At 37.2% G+C, this 21,601-nt stretch overlaps 1 protein-coding gene across 1 annotated transcript; it reads left to right on the top strand.

Annotated features, from left to right (window-relative positions):
• The first annotated feature begins 4,775 nt into the window (after positions 1-4,775).
• Positions 4,776-10,961, top strand: LOC127103006 (uncharacterized). Its single transcript, XM_051040307.1, has 4 exons — positions 4,776-4,869; positions 9,260-9,940; positions 10,081-10,164; positions 10,210-10,961. The coding sequence occupies exons 1-4, from the start codon at positions 4,776-4,778 to the stop codon at positions 10,959-10,961; spliced, it is 1,611 nt and encodes a 536-aa protein (XP_050896264.1).
• Positions 10,962-21,601: the final 10,640 nt, after the last annotated feature.

Genomic DNA, 21,601 nt, shown 5'->3' with positions numbered 1-21,601 from the left:
ACCTTCCCATTGCATAACCAACCCCCTTACCCCGATCTCTGACATTTTTTCTAGTTTTTGATTCGATAAAACTTTTAGGTTTTTGTTCGCTTTCTAACCATTCCTTTGGATATATAGAAGTGCGGTGGCGACTCGACTTGTATGGTTTACCTTGGATTTAGTCAATATCTCTAATGGTAACGAATACCCCGCTACGCTCCACACTCTTGATTTCAATAAAGAAGAAAAATAAACCTATGGTGGGATCTATATCTATGGCCTCACAAACTATTTTGAAAGCCTTGATAAATCCCCAGCTATTAGAACGAAGTTGAGAAGGGGCGGTATTCAGGGGTTTTAACAGATAAGATTCAAAGTCGGTAAAGGGAAAATGGATGTTAAAATCTTACAATACCCCGATATAGAAATGTAAATATTCATCTTTAACTCCTCTAGGACGAGTTATACAAACACGTCCCCCTGGAATATAGGGTTCCAAAATAACATCATCTTTATTCCCAGTAGAAGAAACATTCCTCAAAGATAGAAGTTTAGAAATCTCCATTTCGCTAATGAAGTTGTGATCATAACTCATTACTTCTTGATCAAACGACTCCATAATCTCCATCAACACCTCTATTTATGAACTTGATGAAGAAGATTCAGAATCAGGACTGCTAAAAGAGGAGATAATATTACCGTAAGCCGCCTTTATAATACGATTAAAGTCAACCTGGGTTAGAGTATCCATGCATCCTCTCACGTGAAAATCCCAAAGATTTTTTATTTCGCGGGTACTTAAGGTTGTTAGAGATTTTGTATTATCATCAAATGCATCAACAATGATCATAGAATAAAAGAATGCAAAATAGAGAAATACAAATTAAATATACCTGATCTTGAAGAAGGAATGGAAACTCTAAAGGTTGCTTTGAAAAAAGGAATAAATTCCTTTAATAAATGATGAGCCAGAAGATGAAGAGATGCCTTTAATCAGGAGGAAATCCTCTTAAGGAGTTAGGAAACATGAAGCATTTTGGATCATTGAAAGGGTTCAATTTCCCATAAAAAGTTATCATTACTTAGGATGGAGATGATCTGATGAAGGTACGCTCTCATGATTATGACACGTCATTACGATATAAGTGGACTGAAGAAAGCTTAAAATGAAATTTCCGGGCTTCCTTTTTCTGAACATTTCAATCTTTCAGATCTCATGCTCGGGGGGCTTATGTTCATCCCATAAAATTAGTTTGACCAACCTAGGTATAAGATCGACAAAGTCTATTGTGCACATAAGTTATCTGAAGTCGAGTTAGCATGACAACCGAGTATGGTGAGGCTAACATGTCGGATAGTTGTTCTCACATCTACTAATCAGAATTCAGTTAAGGATCAAAATAAGAAAGACAAATTCGACCTCATGTAAGTCCGGAATGATCTAGTTCATACTAGTCTGATCCGATAACAAGGTTACGATTACATTTGAAGGGTTGTATGAAACAGTTACAGAATGATGCATTATGACATGTGAGTTATAATTATTAAAGAGGAGGACGTTCATAGCAATTATAGGGGTGAAAAACGTTATTGGAAGATGTATTTATGAGGAATATGGAAAGTAAAAATGAGGGAAGAGAGAAGGAGGTTAGAGCCTATAAATAGGAGAATGATGGAAGGGTTTAGGACAAGTAAAAACTAGATAAGAAATACATAACCGACACTCTAACTAATCATTTTAGGCTCTCCTTGACTGAAAATAAGGAAGTTAACCTTTTAGTGTTTTTAGCAAGAATAGTATCAATTGGTTGATCATCAACCATATGTGTCTCAGTAGCTTCATCAATAAACTCAACAATATTATCGAAATTATATATCTTCCTACCATTATTTCCCATACCAAAGTAGTACACCCAATAGTTTTCATCCCAAAAGTAACTCATGTTAGTGAGGTTACGTTGTGAGAAATCTTGAGCCTGGTCCAGAGATCTATATTGAAGATTTGGCATCCCAATGTTGAAATAGTTCAAGATCTTGGCAATTATGGAGACATAACAAAATGAAGTTCCTTTGTTGCAGTCTTTAACGAAGAACATTCGAGACAGAAAGTTATTTTCCCAATTAATCTTAATCTTGTTCAAAAGGATATATACCATATGAATTTCAACATTGTCTATTCTTGAGAACCCGTCATTCTTTGGGCATAACACATGAGAAACCAGTCACATCAAAATCCTAGGAACCATCTCCAATTGAATAGTTGTTATAGGATCATATCAATCATCAGAATAGGGAGCTTGAAGTAACTCATTCAGATGAATGTTCCACTTAAAGTCATGATGAAGATTGATATCTGTTACCAATGATTCAACATCAGCACCAATAATAATAATATCAAACAAAGACTTCCAAAGATCATCAGTAAACACATAAATAGTGTTACCTATGGTAAACTTGAAGGATGAACCATGCCTATCATGTAGCATAGAGTAGAATATACGAATGAGGTATTCATTGTAATCGTGTGAAAGCTTCATAAAGTAATTAACTTGTTGATGCTCAATAAGACTAACAATATTTGGAATTTCAAAATATCCAACCACAATAGGTTTCCAAACATATTATTTCACAACAAGTCATTGTTGGTGTTTTTCCTCAAATTCCTCAACACACCTAGTTGAAAGAGCTTCTAAAACTATAGAGGATGTGGTTTCCTTACCCTTACCTTTAGAACCCCCATTGGTTCTTGCAAGCTTAAGTACCATGGAGAATTATTCAAACATAGTTGCACACCAAGTGTTTGATGAAATGTGTGAGCGAGAAGTGAAGATGTTTGAGAGATAAATGATTACCCATAAATACAAATAAGAGAAAAAGATACAACAATGCACAAATATGTGAAGGAAAACCAAAAAGTAAGTGCAAATTTGGAGCTTTGGAGAATTTGGGTGAATGAGGGTTTTAGAATATGAAATGAGGAAAACGAATGAAAATGCTTAATGGTTTGTTTGATATTCGAATATGGATGATATATGGTGAATGAATCTAAGAGGGGTTAATGCCAATTTAAGTGTTACAAGACTCAAGATGAATTGAAAAGTTGAGAAGATGAATTGCATGTGTTGGTTCTATGAATTGGCATCAATTTTGGTAAAACTTAGTGTTATCACAAGATGTCACACTTGTAGTCTTGACATGTGATATCAGCTTTCTGCAGGTTGTTTGATATGGTTGTGCAAGATTTATTCAAGATGTCAGACCCGATGTTACGACATGTGCATACAGAACATTTAGTCTGAATGTTATGTATTTTGTTGTTGCACTTTTCATGCAAGTCTTTGTGTGCTTATGTGGAGATTGCATGCATTGTTCAAGGAGTAATTCTATTTAAAGCCAAAATATTCTATTTCCTGAAAAGGAATGATTCGCTGCTATTTCTTAGGGAATACGCAATAAATAGAATTAGGGTTTCATGCTGCCCAAACCCATTTAGAAAGCTTCAATTTAAAGACTATGTAAACCCTGTTTTATATATAGAAAACACGAACGGTGAAGTGAGTGAGTATTAGGGTTTTAGTCTTGTATGCGTTTGTGAATTGTGAGCCATTCATCTATCTTGTTGATGTGCGAATTGGACTGAGTTTTTGAGTTGTAATTTGTCCACTCTAAGCTTTGAAGTACGAGTGTATTTGTTTACTTGATTGAAGCTTTTAAGCAAGATCAACTGTGTGTCCTTGAAGTGTGTCTTCTTTCTTTTTGGTATTTGTTCTAGTATCACTGTTGTGATTGAGGGGGAGTGAGTAGGGTCTCATGTCTAAGAGTTCTTAGATAGAAATCACACGAGTGGAGATTAGGTGAAAAGACTGTAACTTAAAGTTATTTGATGAGAGTCTTTGGACTAATTCTGTTTAGTGGATTTCCTTTCTGGCTTGGTAGCCCCTAGACGTAGGTGTGTTTGCACCGAACTGGGTTAACAATTGCTTGTGTCAATTTTCAATTGTTTCCTGGTTTTTATCCTGTTCATATTTCATTTGTTGTTCAGATATTAGTGTCGTGACATTACCTTCGACATCTCATATCTGATACCAGAATTTCAATTAGTATCAGAGCAGGCATCCTGCTCTGGTTCTGGGTGAGATCTTGGGACGTTACTTTCTGGTACTTTGGACAGAGACGGAGGATCTGTAAACAGACCACCAATTCTGGATGGATCTAACTATGATTACTGGAAACCTCAGATGGTAGCCTTCTTGAAATATTTGGACAATAAGACTTGGAAAGCTATTCTAACAGGCTGGAAACATCCTTTCATTACTAAGGATGGAAAAGTTACAACTGATAAGAAGCCTGAGGAAGAATGGACCAAGGAGGAGGATGAACTAGCTCTTGGAAACTTTAAAGCATTGAATGCTATATTCAATGGGATTGATAAGAACATCTTCAGACTGGTGAACAATTGTGAGGTGGCTAAAGATGCTTGGGGTATTCTCAAAACCACTCATGAAGGTACCTCTAGAGTGAAGATGTCTAGATTGCAGCTGCTTACTACCAAGTTTGGAAATTTGAGGATGAAAGAAGATGAGAGTATTCATGATTTCCATATGAATATTCTTGAGATTGCTAATTCCTTAGGTGCCCTGGGTAAGAAGATGTCAAATGAAAAGCTTGTGAGGAAAATTCTCAGGTCACTTCCCAAAAGATTTGCCATGAAAGTGATAGCCATAGAAGAATCTCAAGATATCTGCAAGATGAGAGTGGATGAGCTAATTGGATCCCTCCAAACATTCGAGTTGGGAATGAGTGATGGATCTGAAAAGAAAGTAAAAAACATAGCCTTTGTGTCCAACACTGAAGATAAAAAGGAAGAAAATAGTCAGGATACTGATGAAGGTATGTCAAATGACTTAGTGTTACTTGGAAGATAATTCAACAAAATCCTGAAGAGGATGGATGTGAGGTCAAAGTCTAATGTCAAGAGTAACTCATTTGACATCAGTATGTCCAATGATGCTGGAAGAAGAACAATATCTAAAGAAAAATCCAAACAGGGCAAAGGAATTCAGTGCCATGAATGTGAAGGGTATGGTCACATTAGAGCTGAATGTGGGACCTATCTCAAGAAACAGAAGAAGAGTCTTGCTGCTACTTGGTCTGATGATGACTCTGAAAGTGAAACAGAAGGAGAATCTGCCAATCTTGTGATTGCCTTGACTGGGCGATGTGATCATGATGAAGATTCCAGTGGTGATGATGAATTAACCTTTGATGAATTAGCTACTTCTTACAGGAAGTTGTATCTCAGAAGTGAAGAAGTGTGTCAACAAGTGGAGAATCAGAAGAAACTAATAACCCAACTAGAGACTGAGAAGACAGAACACTTAGAAACCATTTTTAATTTGAAAATTGAAGCCTTGTTCCTGAATTCCAAACTGGATGAGATGACTAAGTCTGTTAGAATGCTAAACAGTGGATCTGACACCTTAGACAAAATCCTCCAGGCTGGAAAGATGGCAGGAGACATGACTGGCCTTAGGTTCAATGAATCTTCTCCTGATTGTAGTCCCTCTGATAGCAAACCAAAGATGTCACATCAGGTGTCTCAACATCACAAGGGAAGACAACATAAACACTCAAAAGGAAAATACCAAAGATGGAGATGTCATTACTGTGGGAAATTTGGTCACATAAAACCATTCTGCTTTAGGTTGTATGGTTATCCCAGCCCTACTCATCAACCTAGACCCAAACAACATATCTCTTCTAACAGAAAATAGTGGGTTCCTAGGGTTGGTGCTACTAACTTGATAGCTCACACTTCCTTCAGAGTCTCAACCAAAGAAGATTGGTACTTTGACAATGGATGCTCCAGACACATGACTGGAAGCAAAAATCTGCTGGTTGACCTCCAATCTCATGTCACCAGCTATGTAACTTTTTGTGATAGAGAAAAGGGTGAAATCAAGGGGATTGGAAAGCTAAACTGCTATGGAGTTCCTAACCTTGATAATGTGTTGCTTGTTAAAGGATTGACTGCAAACCTGATCAGCATCAGTCAACTATGTGATCAAGGTCTCAATGTGAACTTCACAAAAACTGAATGCTTGGTTACTAATGCAAAAAATGAAGTGATCATGAGAGGAGTCAGATCTAAGGATAACTGCTACATATGGATTCCTCAAGAAACTAGTTATTCATCAATATGTGCTCTAGCTAAAGAAGAAGAAGTGAAACTATGGCATCAAAAACTGGGTCATCTGCATCTTAAAGGGATGAAGAGGGTCATATCTGTTGAAGTTGTCAGAGGAATCCCAAAATTAAAGATTGAAGAAGGAAGAGTATGTGGTGAATGTCAGATTGGAAAGCAGACAAAGATGTCACATCAGAAGATCAAACATGACACCACATCTAAAGTGCCGGAACTTCTCCACATGGACTTGATGGGGCATATGCAGGTGGAAAGTCTTGGTAGAAAAAGGTATGCTTATGTTGTGGTGGATGACTTCTCCAGATATACCTGGGTGAATTTTATAAGGGAAAAATATGATGTGTTTGATGTGTTCAAAGACCTTTGCCAAAGACTTCAAAGAGAAAGAGAGAGTCATGTTATCAGAATCAAAAATGATCATGGGAAAGAATTTGAAAACAGTAAATTTGCTGATTTCTGTTTATCTGAAGGGATTGGACATGATTTCTCTTCTCCCATTACCCCTCAGCAAAATGGTGTGGTGGAAAGGAAAAACAGAACTCTCCAAGAATCTGCTAGAGCTATGATTCATGCTAAGAAGTTGCCTTACCACTTTTGGGTTAAAGCTATGAACACTACTTGTTATGTTCACAACAGAGTAACCTTGAGAAAAGGGACCTCAATCACTTTATATGAAGTCTGGATGGGAAGAAGGCCTATTGTCAAATACTTCCATGTGTTTGGTAGTAAATGTTATATCTTGGCTGATCGTGAACAAAGAAGGAAAATGGACCCCAAAAGTAATGAAGGAATATTTCTGGGCTACTCAACAAACAGCAGAGCCTTTAGAGTCTTTAATTCCAGAACTAAAGTTATGATGGAATTTATCAATGTTGTTGTTGATGATCAAGAGACTGATGTCACAGACGATGTTGAAACATTTCTGAATGATGCCCCAGCTGAACCTTCTGATAAAAGTAGTGAGAGTGAGTCCACCCAGGCTGAACCTGAAGCTGATCAAGTAAACAAGGGACGCTCTATCAGAATTCAGAAGGATCATCCTAAAGACCTCATTATAGGAGATCTAAATAAAGGAGTCACCACTAGATCAAGGGAAGTGATCTCACATGCTTGTTTTGTGTCAAAGATTGAGCCTAAGAATGTTAAAGAAGCTTTAACTGATGAACTCTGGATCAATGCCATGCAGGAAGAGTTAGGCCAATTCAAGAGAAATGAAGTATGGGATTTGGTTCCAAGACCTGAAGGAATAAATGTTATTGGAACAAAGTGGGTATACAAGAATAAATCTGATGAAAAAGGTGTGGTTACTAGGAATAAAGCAAGGTTAGTAGCTCAAGGATACACTCAAGTTGAAGGAGTTGACTTTGATGAAACATTTTCACATGTAGCTCGCCTGGAGCCCATTAGATTATTGCTAGGAGTGACATGTATTATGAAGTTTAAACTGTTCCAAATGGATGTGAAAAGTGCCTTCTTAAATGGCTACTTGAATGAGGAAGTATATGTTGAGCAACCAAAGGGATTCACAAATCCAAATCTTCCAAAGCATGTGTATAAGTTGAGGAAAGCTCTTTATGGGTTGAAACAAGCTCCTAGAGCTTGGTATGAGAGACTCACAATGTTTCTCATTGACAATGGATACAGAAAGGGAGGCATTGATAAGACTTTATTTGTCAAAGATGAAGGAGGAAAGCTCATGATTGCTCAGATCTATGTGGATGATATTATGTTTGGTGGGATGTCAAGTAAGATGGTTCAACATTTTGTTGAACAAATGCAGTCTGAATTTGAGATGAGTCTTGTTGGAGAACTAACTTATTTTCTTGGCCTGCAAGTCAAGCAGATGGAAGATTCTATCTTTATATCTCAAAGTAAATATGCCAAGAATATAGTTAAGAAGTTTGGCATGGAGAATGCAAGCCACAAGAGGACACCTGCTCCTACTCATCTAAAGTTGTCTAAAGATGAAAATGGTGTCAGTATGGATCAAAGTCTCTACAGAAGCATGAAAGGGAGTCTGATATATATTACAGCAAGCAGATCTGACATTGCTTTTGCTGTAGGTGTATGTGCTAGATATCAAGCTGAACCAAAGGTGAGCCATATAAACCAAGTGAAAAGGATCCTGAAATATGTCAATGACACTTGTGACTATGGGATGCTATACACTCATGGATCTGATTCTGTGTTGTCTGGCTATTGTGATACTAATTGGGTTGGAAGTGCTGATGATAGGAAAAGTACGTTAGGAGGATGTTTCTTCTTAGGGGAACAATCTAATATCATGGTTTAGTAAGAAGCAAAATTGTGTTTCTCTGTCTACTGTTGAAGTTGAATACATAGCAGCTGGAAGTAGTTGTTCTCAACTGATGTGGATAAAACAAATGCTGACTGAATACAATGTCACACAAGATGTCATGACATTATACTGTGACAACCTGAGTGCTATAAACATCTCAAAAAACCCTATTCAGCATAACAGGACCAAACATATTGATATTTGTCACCATTTTATTAGAGAACTTGTGGAGGATAAGATTGTAGCCTTAAAGCATGTTGCTACTGAGATGCAGTTAGCTGATATTTTTACAAAGGCCTTGGATGCAAATCAATTTAAATTCCTGAGAGAGAGATTAGGGATTTTCATTTATAAAAAATTGTAGCAATTAATATGGAGTGGAAAAAGTACTTAAATTATAGTCTATTTTCCTAAAATAAAGTGCCCCCATTATGGTAAATCATTACCTTGTATTGGAAAAACCATCTATTCCATCTTCACACGCTACCCCCATAACCTCATTACCTACTCCAACTATTCCATCTTCCTTTTCCTTCTCCACAAACCTCTGCTAGGACGGCCTTACTTTTTCCAGAAAAACTCCAAAATGTCACGACATCAAGATACACCTGCTTCTAAAAATACTAAGTCTACTCCAAAATTTAGTGTTCCTCCCATGGGCGTCCCTGATGATGAGATTCTGGATGTTGCTCCTCTCTCTGTTATTCCCACCGTGGACATTGATTTGAACTAACCCATCTCCATTGATGCCTCCGCTTCTGCATGTTCCAATCAAGGTAATCCCTATACTATTCCATTTGGTTCAACTCCTGTCACTAAGTATAAGGAAGGAACACACTATACTGATCGTGTTATAAGAGACATAGTTACTAGAATTCTTAATGAAGGCCACTCTGTGAAGGGGGTTTCTACTCCCCTTGCTCAAATGTATCCCTCTCATGAGGTTGAACAAACTAGTGGTAAGGGTCATGATTCCTCCAGTTCTGAAAAGGCCTTGGTAGCTGAAGGGTTGCGCTCTCTAGGGCAAACTGTGTCTGACAAAGGGAAATATGTGGCCTCTAACACGACTAATGCTTCCCACTTTGAGAAGCATGATGATGCAAATGTTGTGATTGATCTAGAGGATGGTAGCTCTGATGATCAAGAGGAAAGCTTGATTCATCACATAAAGCCAAATTTGGCTAAACGCATGAAGACTCACAAAGGAAAACCTGTGGCTGAACTTATGTCAGCTAGAGAAGCTAAGAAGACTGCTGTCATTGGTCCCTCCAAACCATGGAGCAAGGTTGAAATAAAGAAGAGGAAGGTCAGAGATGATTCTGAGCCTGAAGAGGATGTTGAGGAAGATGTCCCTGACATCTCGCCTGCAAAGAAAACTACTGTTAGGAAGTCTCATGTTAAAGTACTTGTTGTTCATTTGGATAACATCTCTTCCATCTTGAGGATGGAGCTGCTAAGTGGAAATTTGTGATTCAGAGAAGGGTAGTTGTGGAAAGGGAATTGGGAAAAGATGTTGTTGATGTCAAGGAGGTCATGGACCTGATACAAGCTGTTGGGCTTTTGAAGACTATTGTTGGGTTCTCTCAATGCTAAGAAGGTTTAGTCAAGGAATTTATTGTTAATATTCCTGAGGATATTTTTGATAAGAACAGTAAGGAGTTATGTAAGGTGTATGTGAGGGGTAAGTGTATAACATTCTCTCCTACTGTTATTAATAATTTTCTAGGCAGAAATAATGACGGTGCAGGAGAATTAGAGGTTACAGACAATCAGGTCTGTAGGGAGATTACAGCTAAGCAGGTGAAAGTTTTGCCTTTTAAAAAGCATCTTCCTGCTGGGAAGTTGACTATCAAGTATGCTATCCTGCATAAAATAGGAGCTGCTAATTGGGTCTCTACCAACCATATCTCCACCATTACTAATACTCTTGGGAGGTTTATTTTTGCTGTTGGGACAAAAAGGAAATTTGACTATGGTAGATATATATTTGATCAAATCATCAAGCATGCAACTACTAATGCAGTTAAGCTGCCAATTGCTTTTCCCTCTATGATCTGTGGAATTATCTTGAATCAACATCCTGGTATTCTATGCTCAAATGATTTACCTAGTAGGAGAAAACCAGCTTTGTCTGTGCACTACAAACTCTTTGAAGGCAGTCATGTCGAGGATATTGTCATGACATCTGCCATGAGGAGGCCAGTCTCAAAAGTTGGAGAATTTGTTGAGCTTAAGGAGACATGCAAAGAGCTAGGTGAAGGGATTAGGGTAGCCACAACTAGAAAACAATCTTTAGAAGCCTTGATTGAAAGCTTGGAGCAGGCTAAGGGTGAAAATGTTGAACATGTTAATGTCAGCCATGAAGAAGAAGCTGAAGCCCACACCTCTAGTGAGAGGTCTGCTAACAATGATGATGCGAGTGGCAATTCTGCTTCTGGTGCTGCTGAAGAGGCTGCAAACTCAAGCTCTACTGAGTAGCTCTGTTGGCTTTGGTCCCTCTTGTTTTGATGGTTTTCTTGGTTTTTTGGTGGATTTCTTTGTGTTTTTTTTGTTTGTTTCTCATAATTCTTACAGTTGTGTATATACTTGGTGATGTAACTGTTTAACTTCTGATATTCCTGTTAATGATTAGATAGACATTTATTCTGTCTCTTTGGTCTCTTTTGGCTAAAAAGGGGGAGAAGTAGTTGTAGATGTAGTTGAGTATCTTAGCTTAGCTTTGTAGTATTATTATTGCTTTGCTTGTCTGATACAGGGGGAGAATTCTGGTGTTTATTTGTTTGGTACAGGGGGAGAATTCTCCGTGTTCTGTTTGTGTGAAGCAGTGTGGTTGTTGCTTGTTGTGGACTGGCTTAAGGGGGAGTTGTTGTGTTCTGGGAAGTTGCATGGACTTGATGAAGAGTACAAGCACTTGTGTGTCCTGATGTTTGCTAGTTGGTTCTTGCTAGTGTTGTATGTGCAAGTGCTTGTGTGTTTACTAGTTGTTATTTTTGCTAGTGATGTGTGTATGTTTTCTTCTGCTGTTGAACTGATGCTCTGATTGATTTCTTGTAAACGTGTGATCTGTTGTTTGTTTTAGCCAAAATTTGCCAAAGGGGGAGTTTGTTGGTTCTATGAATTGGCATCAATTTTGGTAAAACTTAGTGTTATCACAAGATGTCATGCTTGTAGTCTTGACATGTGATATCAACTTTCTGCAGGTTGTTTGATATGGTTGTGCATGATTTATTCAAGTTGTCAAACCCGATGTTACGACATGTGCATACAGAACATTTAGTCTGAATGTTATGTATTTTGTTGTTGCGCTTTTCATGCAAGTCTTTGTGTGCTTATGTGGAGATTGCATGCATTATTTAAGGAGTAATTCTATTTAAAGCCAGAATATTTTGTTTCTCGAAAAGGAATGACTCGTTGCTATTTCTTAGGGAATACGCATAAATAGAATTAGGGTTTCATGCTGCCCAGGCCCATTTAGAAAGCTTCAATTTAAAGACTATGTAAACCCTGTTTTATATATAGAAAACACGAACAGTGAAGTGAGTGAGTATTAGGGTTTTAGTCTTGTGTGCATTTCTGAATTGTGAGCCATTCATCCATCTTGTTGATGTGTGAATTGGACTGAGTTTTTGAGTTGTAATTTGTCCACTCTAAGCTTTGAAGTACGAGTGTATTTGTTTACTTGATTGAAGCTTTTAAGCAAGATCAAGTGTGTGTCCTTGAAGTGTGTCTTCTTTCTTTTTGGTATTTGTTCTAGTATCACGGTTGTGATTGAGGGGGAGTGAGTAGGGTCTCATGTCTAAGAGTTCTTAGATAGAAATCACACGGGTAGAGATTAGGTGAAAAGGCTGTAACTTGAAGTTGTTTGCTGAGAGTCTTTGAACTAATTTTGTTTAGTGGATTTCCTTCCTGGCTTGGTAGCCTCCAAACGTAAGTGTGTTTGCACCGAATTGGGTTAACAATTGCTTGTGTCGTTTTTCAATTGTTTCTTGGTTTTTATTCTGTTCATATTTTACTTATTATTCAGATATTATTGTCGTGACATTACCTTCGACATCTCATATCTGATACCAAAATTTCAGCATGTATGAGAGGGAATTTATGGCGCCGCTTGTAGAGCACATCACCATTGAGGAATAATTGAGATGTCAATGTTCTAAGTGTTTTCTTATCTTGGCTTGAAGCATTTGCAGGATACTCCTGATTCTATAGGAATAGTTTAATGTCATAATACCAAGGTTTATTATCTGCTTTCGCTTCCACTACTATGCAATATGTCAGCTCTTCCAAATGTTGAATCCTTATATAAGGTACTTCACTGTACCATTTAACTTAAAACATGGATGATAAAGTAGCTAAGACGCCTGATAGATGATTCTCTTCTCGAGGTTTCATACCCAAAAATTCACCCTACCCTTCACAATGATCATCTAGGTCACTAACCCTAATCATTTGCATATCCCCGTGGCGATTCATTTTATATGCATAGCCATGGTTTAATACAAGAGAGCATATATCATGGATTCAAAGCTTTGGGCTTGAACCTAGTGGAAACTAGGGTTTCCCAGTAACTTGAGGTGACTCAACAATCAAACCTTAATTTGGAGATAGCTCTTGATGCATGTGTATGTGCTTGTCATTGGTGATTCAACCATGGCTTCTTGGTGAAGCAAAACCCTAATTTGGGGATCCCCATTTGATCATGGCTCCCTAAACCCTAACTATGTCCAACTCTCCATTTTGTGGCCTCCTAACCCTAATTTCATCTGATCCTTCATCATTCATGGTGTTTGATCCTCCTGCTTGGTCAAGCTTCACCAAAAAACCTCTTGTTCAGGGTTCATTCTTGGTGTTGATTCCATTCATCTTATGCTTGTGTTCATTAGTTTTAGCCCAAGTACATGGCCCCACAACTTTCATCTGCTTCCATTCCATATCATTTCATCTGGATCATCCTCATGCCTAGTCCTAGTCCATGCCTTGTTATTTCATCTGGTCAATGTTGTTCAATCCCACTTCATGCCATTGTCATTTCTTGGTGTTGTGTCCATGAATCTTTGATTATCTCATGTCATTGTCCATTTTTGGCCTAAGGGGATCCATTCAAGATTTGGCATATGTCATCCTTTCATGGTCTATTCATGGATCATTGTTTTGTTCCAATTCAAGTTCATTCATTCCAAGTCATGATCATAGTTAATTCAATTCATGTTCAAGTCATACATGTTCAAGTCCATTCATGTCAAGTTTCAATTCATTTACAAGTCATGATTCCATTCAAATTACAAGTCATGTTCATTTAGTTCATTTCAATCCAAATTCAAGCATGTTCATGTACAAGATTCATTTCAAAACCAATTCAATTCCATTAAAATATATCAATACCATTCATTACATGATCCTAAAATGTTCATTACATCAAAAAATGCCAAAAAATATGTTGACCAAGTGTTGACTTTGGTCAATAGTTGACTTTTTGGTCAACTTTGACCAAAGTCAACCCAACCCCTTTCTTCATCCTAAATCCTCAATTCTAATCCTAATCCTAATCTTCAAAATCAATCTTGATCTTTGCACCTTTGCCATTTGTACATGGACGCCTTAAAGTCCAATCTTGATCACTCATCTTGCATTGTTCAACCACCATCCTTCATGTGCACATGACCAAGAGACCTAGTAAAACATGAATGAAATCATAAGTTAGAATGAAGGCAATGAACATAAACCATGAAACCAGGACCTACATGAACATAAAATAAACTCGAAATGAATACCGAGCAATATGAGGCATGCTACATAAATCCACCTTGCGATGAACCCATGCATACCATGGAGCATACCAAATCAAAACATGTTGCAGAATATGAAACCATGAATAAACCAAGACTTCCAAACCACTTCATAACCATCATTGGCAACAAACCTGCTACATCAGTCATGAACAAGCCAAAGAACCATGATTCCATGTTGATTAAACCAAGCTCACAGTTTGAATGGATGCCATGAACCATAGTCAAGTAAGAACAATAGATGGTTATGAGCCTACTGCACACATGCTTGCTTAAACCAAAACCACCAACATGAATTGAACACACATGTTACACAAGTCAAGATTCATATCTGCATCAGAACCATAACCAAGTCAGTTCAATTCTGCAACAAAACAACATATCAAAAAATCATCAAACTAAACCAAATCAGAGGATGGTCAAAACCAGAACTGAACCTAGCACAACAAAACATCAATCACAACTTAACCATTCAATAATCCAAAACCTAAGTATAACTCAAGTTAACTAACACTTAACTTAACTAAACCTATCGAGCATCATTCACATTTCAGTTAAACCAAAGACTTGACCTACCATTCATCACTAACACTCACAAGACCATAATTATCCAAATTGAACCTAATTGCAAAGACTAACATGACTAAACCACAACCTAACCTCACATGCCATCATTCACAAAGCTACATAATTGAATTTAATAACATAATAAAATTGCCAGCTAGACTTGGCCTAGGGATCCACACAGTTCAAAATAATTGAATTACAAACTTGCATCGAATTCATCAACTCCTAACAAACCATGACTGAATTTCACAATCCCTATGCATTCAACCTTCCATAAATACCAATATCAATCTCAATCATTACAGTAAACTCTCTCCAATCATTGCATTCTAACCCCAATCATTCTCTTCAATCTTAATCATGACACAATCATCTCTCCAATCAATTTTCACCATCACTTCATCACCCTCAAAATTCTCCAATCATTCCTCATTTCCTGAATAAAAAGCATCAACCATATTCAACACTCTGTATCACTCAACCACCATCTCAATCATAATTCTCAATATTGAATCATCACTCTCACAGAATCATCACCAATTCACTCAACAATTCACATCCAACATCAACAAACAGAGAAAAAGAAGAAAGGAGAAGATGAGCGTGAGAACTTGAATCAAGATAAGGAGAAAGAGATTCAAATACTTACATGGGAGCAGAAGTGCATCGACATCGTCAATCTCATACTCCTCCGGCAAGGTAGATTCCCAAATCCTTCTGTTTTCTTCAACCTTGGTTACTAAGATGTAGAGGGTGGAGAGGAGGTTCAAAGCCCCAATTCCAGGGGCTTTGAATCCTCATGTTGAGAGTTTAATTTAAAAAATGATTTCTAGGGTTCTTGAACAAATTGATTCAGTATGGACTTTAAGCTCGGAATCTGGGAAAATTGAAGGAGTATTCTTGAAGAGGAGGTTGAGACGGTGTGAGTAATGTGTTTAATTTCATTTTCTGGTGGCCACCGCCTCCGAAAGCGATTTCCGGCATAGTGGTCCACGGTGGAGGGTGACCTGAAGACTGAGATGGATGTTCATGTAGATAGAGGGCGTGCGTATTTCACTCCAATTCTAAATTCAATTTCCACTAAGTCATTACCACGTGCATTTTTGCTTGACATGCTGAAGTTCATCAGACATGTTCAATTCATTCCAAGCTTGATCCTGATATGCCTTATCATGAATGGGCCTAAGCCAGTTCCATGATCATCATTCCAGAGTTCAGTTCATACCCCTTTTTGCTACTAGTGCTTAAATGCGATAATGAAAAACTATAGACATTTGAACTAAATTAGATGAGTCGCCGCCAAATTTTATTTATGTGCCTCTATCGGAGAGGCGATGGGAAATAATCAATAAAACCCGCAGAAAGATAAGCGCACGAGGAGCGCTAGAAAAGAATAAGGAATCAGTCTCGCAACCGAGATTAGGGTTTGGGAGCCAGTTACACTAGGGGAAGGTATTAACACCCTCCACGTCCATGGGAGCCATTTGGGTTATTTACGTACATGAGGATTGATGTATTATTGTTTTATTTTTTTCTCAAAAGAATATGTGTGAAAAAGGGTTTTTTTATTATTATTATAGTGCTCGCCAAGGATTGGGGCCCTTGTGCATACGTATCACTCATTAGGGGATGAGGAATTAGAGCTCCGTAGTTCAGAGTAGAAAATGTTTATATGTTGGATTGATTTTACCTTTGAGAAAAGGGTTTTTGGAGTGGGTGCCCTAAGGCACAAAAATTAGGTTTGATGGGTTGTGTTGATTTTACCTTAAACAATAGTTTATGAAAAGAGTTTGTGATTAGATTTCACTAAAGTCTATGGGCGGAGGTGAATATTCTAGACAACAAGTCAAGTGTCTTGCATCCTAAATAATCAGAGTGAGGGTAGGAATGCTCCATTCTCACTCATTCTCTATCACTTCAGGCTCGTGGCGTACAACACTTAATCATAATTATTAAGTGTTTTGAATTTGATTAAGAAAAATCTACTTAATGTTGGATCAAGGGTTTGTTTATTTGATTGAGAAATGTGGCTTATGCAACATGGATGCAAAGTAACCAACAAGGAAATATAAGGGTCTCATTTTAAGGTATCCCAAGAGAAAGCCTTGTGTGTGCAAAAGTGTGACCTATGCTAAAAAAAGGATAATGGTCTTACAAACATCCCCCCCCCCTAAGGTGGTGCCATGATGCCATTCTTACAATAGGTATGCAATTTACAGATGAAATCCAAAGCTTACAGAGTTTCACAAGGGAAATGGAAAAGGCTCCAAGCAAAGGTCCTAAATGGAATCCTCTAAATCCAAGTTGATTAAGTACCATGGTTTTTTTTTGTCTTATAATTTTATCATGTTTTGGTTGATTTATGACAATAATTACGGACAATTGTAAAGGGTTGTATAATGAGTTTGTACAATGATGATGATAATGAGTACTTAAATGTAAATGACATAATAAGTAAATAATAATGAATAATAAAAATGATGACAATAATAACAATGATGACAATAATAACAAAAGGTTAGTAATAGTCAAAGTTAACAAAGTTAAAGTTAGGGTTATGAACCTTTTGAGGATTATCTATCTTTAGGTCAATAGATTCAAAATATGACGCATCGAGGGATAACTTATTACTGATGTAAAGTAAGGAAGATGATCAATGGATCAACTTACCCTAGATTTGCAACAACGAAAGTTGTTCAGCCTCAAGTCCATCTATCAATAGATTGACCAAAAGAAGACTATACAACCCAAAATTGAAAGATTGATTTTAGTTGTTTAACAAGTTATATTAAACAAGTTATATGAGAAAGGCACAATGTTAACAAATTATATGAACAAGATATAATAGTAATAAGTTAGTAAGGGGTGAGTGTATAAACAAAAGAGTATAAGGTGTTAGTGGGTTAGTATAAACAAAAGAAATGTAAATGTATTGGACAAATCCAAGTTAAGAAAATAGGACTTCATCCATAAGTCAAATGACCAAGCTATTTGAAATAGGGGAAACCTATCCATACCTCAAAGTACCATAGATGAACACATGATCATCCAATGGTAGGTTTGATGCATGAAAGGTTTAAACCAACCCTAATCCAAACATATCATGACTTAAATTGTTTTCATTAGTCCTTAACTTCAAGAACCAAAAGTCCATAAAAAATAATCCAAATGAAATAAAACAAGTCACCATTAAATTCTAGAGGCAAATATAATAGGAGTTTGTGTTCAACAAGATTGCAAAATGATAAAAATGGAAGGGTTAAAAAATAAAATAAAATGGAAAATAAAATGGTAAAATAAATAAATAAAAATTACACAAAGGGAAAATAAATGGTCAGGATGCACATGTTGGGGGTCGAACCTCTAACCTTAGGGTCATGGGGATTTGACCCCCTCACCCACTGGGCCAAAGGCCCGATTGTGATATTAACCAGACTGAAACAAATAAATAATAAGAATAATAAATAAACGAAGAGCGTGCGCTAGCCAACCAATCAGAACCAGACACGGAAATGTTTTGAATTCAAAACAGCGTGCGAGGCAACGACCACAAGGTCGTCTTCAACCTCGAATCATCCAAAATCTAAACTCCAAAACACGAATTTTTAAACAGTTTTAAGCATCATAGTTGGTTGTATAATCATAAACAAAATGTTCTCCCCACTCCTGAGCCATTGATTGGCTCTGAGTGCGGAGTTTTTCACCATGAAAATGAAGAACACAGATGACCTAAAAATAAAATTAAACTTTTAATCTAAAATTAGGAACTTGTTTTAGAGATAGGGTGAGTGAAACTACCTGATCGGAAGTTGCTTAGGGGAGTTTTTCGATGATTGGGCTCAAGTCAAATGAGGGTTGGGGAAGGGTGGTTAAGTGTTTGAGAAGCTTGAGTGATGTGTGGTGAGTGTTTCTGGGTGGTGGTTTGAGGTTAAAAAGCTTTGGAATTGAAAACTCAAAGCTCTGTTAATGGTGGTTCAGTGCAAATGTGCAGATGGTCTTTAAGGCCTCTTTCAGCATGGTTTTGCAATGGGACACCTTCACCTATTTATAGGGAAGGTGTCTGGATGGTTTTAGAGGGAGTTCTTGAAGGTTTGAGCAGAATTGACATGTGAGTGGAAGCATGCTTGGTGTTGACTTGGGGGACACTGGAACGGCTAGATTCTGTGGCTATTCGCATTGCAGACAAATTTGTCTTCTTCCACAACATGGTTTTGGAACAACCAAAGGCAATGAAGAGCTCTGTTGCAGAATCTTCTTTTTGCCATTTTAGGCAAAAAGTTGAATTTTGCACATGGCAGCGGGTTCTTTGTTTGGAGATGTTTTGGCATGCAAGCTGACCTTCAATCACACCTCAATATCATTTGCAAAAAATTTATGGACCATTAGGACCCAAAGGAATGAGTCAGAGGACTTGGTATGTTGATTTGCAAATTCTGACTGATCTGCATTTGGCTTGTGCATCATGGCAAGACACCAACTTTGAACCAAGGCCAAAAAAAATTGGCTCGTGCATTTTGCATCAATTTTGGGCCGTTTATTCTTTGTAACGAACTTGATTGAATGAAAAAAGAACTAGGTCAAAAAGGTTTATGGTTTGGAAATGGAAATGTGCCAAAGTAGAGGTCACAACATGATTTTAGGGCATGGTTGGCATGGTGGACCAGCTTGGCCAATAGAAAAATTGAACCCCTTCCTCAATGAATTAGGTCTTGGACCTTGAAACAGAGTTGAAGAGGAAGTTATTTAGGACATTTCACTTGAAGTGGAATTTAAAAATATTGAAAAATGAGAGAGTTATGGTCTTTGGAACTTCCCATAGGCCATTCTTGCCAAAATGTGACCAACCAACATGACCTAATTTGGTGATTTTGTGATTTCTTGCTTTCCAAGGTACAATGATGGATGTTTTAACCTAAAATGATCATATCGTGATGGGAAATAAATTTTGAACCTTTGTGGAATGATTTTAGGTCAAATTGGTGGGTGATTCAAATTCTGACGAAGAAAAAGCTAATGTTGCACTAATGGCAACTATCGAGGATCCCACAAGCTCTGAGGAACCAGAAGATAAAGTTTTGTTAGAATCAGAAATCTGACTCCGATTCTGAAGAGGTATTCTCTAATTTATCTCATTCTGATATTGAAATTTGTCTTTCTGATATGCTGGAAAAGTATCAGAGTTTTCAAAGCAAATACAAGGACCTTAAACATGTCCAAGTAATTGCTTCTGAAACTCAGAGAGAACTTGAGAATGATATTTCCTCTCTAAACAAAAAAGTATTTTCTTTAGAAAGTAATAACTCTGCTTTGAAAATAAAAATTTCAAAACTAGAGGAGGAAATAACTTCATAAGTTTTTGGTATTGATTGCATCATCAGATATGATAGAGCATTCCAGTACTTTCTGGCTAAAGGCATAAATAGAAGCAAAATGGCTTCCTTGATCTATGGAGTTAGCAGAAATGGAAAGAAAGGCTTGGGTTGTACAAAAACTACAAAACCTGACGAAAGTCAGAAGGTCAAACCAAAACCTCTCTATGTGCATTTTGTGCTTGCTGGCAATGAGTCTGATATTTCTGCATAGACACATAAGCATACTAAGGATAGGAAGTCTGTTATGAAACCTAAGTATCATTCACAAATCTCTCATGATTATTCTTATGCTAAAAGATCCAAAGTTGTGAGAAACTCTAGGAAAACTAACAAAAGAGGACCCGAAAAGTGGGTACCTAAAGATAAAATCATTTATGTTGCAGACATCCTTAACAGCTCAATTGAGACACTAATCATGGTACCTTAACAGTGGATGCTCGCGACACATGACAGGCAGAAGGTTTATGTTCCAAGATTTGGAACTTAAGCCTGAAGGCTTTGTTGGTTTTGAAGGAAACCAAAAAGGAAAGATCATTGGCTCTGGAACCATTGGTAATGGTAAACTTCCTTCTATTACTAATGTTCTTTTATTTGATGGTCTAATATATAACCTATTATCTATTAGCCAACTTAGTGACAATGATTATGATATCATCATTAATCAAAAGTCTTGTAAGGTTGTTAGTCAGAAAGATGACACAATCCTTTTTAATGGGAAGAGGAAAAACAACATTTATAAAATTAGACTTTCTGATCTTGAAGATCAAAATGTAAAATGTCTAATGTTTGTTAATGAAGAGCAATGGGTCTGGCATAGACGTTTGGGTCATGTTAGCATGAGAAGGATTTCTCAGCTAAATAAACTTGAATTAGTCAGAGGTCTACCCAAACTGAAGTTCGCTTTAGATGCTCTTTGTGAAGCATGTTAGAAAGGCAAGTTTTTTAAACTTCTTTCAAAGCTAAAAATGTTCTTTCTACCTCTAGACCGTTAGAACTTCTGCACATTGATTTATTTGGACCAATGAAAACTGCTTCTATCAATGGAAAGAAGTATGGATTAAACATTATTGATGACTACAGTTGTTGGACATGGGTAATGTTCTTCAAACACAAGGATGAGTCTCACTATGTGTTCTCAACTTTATGCTCACTAGTGCAAACATAAATGAATTACAAAATAGTCAAAGTCAGAAGTGATCATCGTGGCGAATTTGAAAATAAACATTTTGAAAATCTTTTTGATTCAAATGGTATTTCCCATGATTTCTCACGTCCTAGAACTCCACATCAAAATGGAGTTGTAGAAAGGAAGAATAGGACTTTACAAGAAATGGCCTGCACCATGATCCAAGAAACTAATATGGCTAAGTATTTCTGGGTAGAAGCAGTTAAC

The sequence above is a fragment of the Lathyrus oleraceus genome, chromosome 7, assembly GCF_024323335.1.
Source record: "Lathyrus oleraceus cultivar Zhongwan6 chromosome 7, CAAS_Psat_ZW6_1.0, whole genome shotgun sequence".
NCBI classification, from domain to species: Eukaryota; Viridiplantae; Streptophyta; class Magnoliopsida; order Fabales; family Fabaceae; genus Lathyrus; species Lathyrus oleraceus.
Note: the sequence above shows the minus strand (reverse complement) of the source record. Positions and strands in the feature narration are given on the sequence as shown.

Excerpts from the sequence above, each read along its gene's own strand:
- LOC127103006 (XM_051040307.1), top strand. The coding sequence starts at position 4,776 with ATGAGTGATGGATCTGAAAAGAAAGTAAAAAACATAGCCTTTGTGTCC. Across the intron at positions 4,870-9,259 it reads TAGTCAGGATACTGATGAAG|GTAATCCCTATACTATTCCA; the intron begins GTATGTCAAATG and ends GTTCCAATCAAG. Across the intron at positions 10,165-10,209 it reads ATGTAAGGTGTATGTGAGGG|GCAGAAATAATGACGGTGCA; the intron begins GTAAGTGTATAA and ends ATAATTTTCTAG.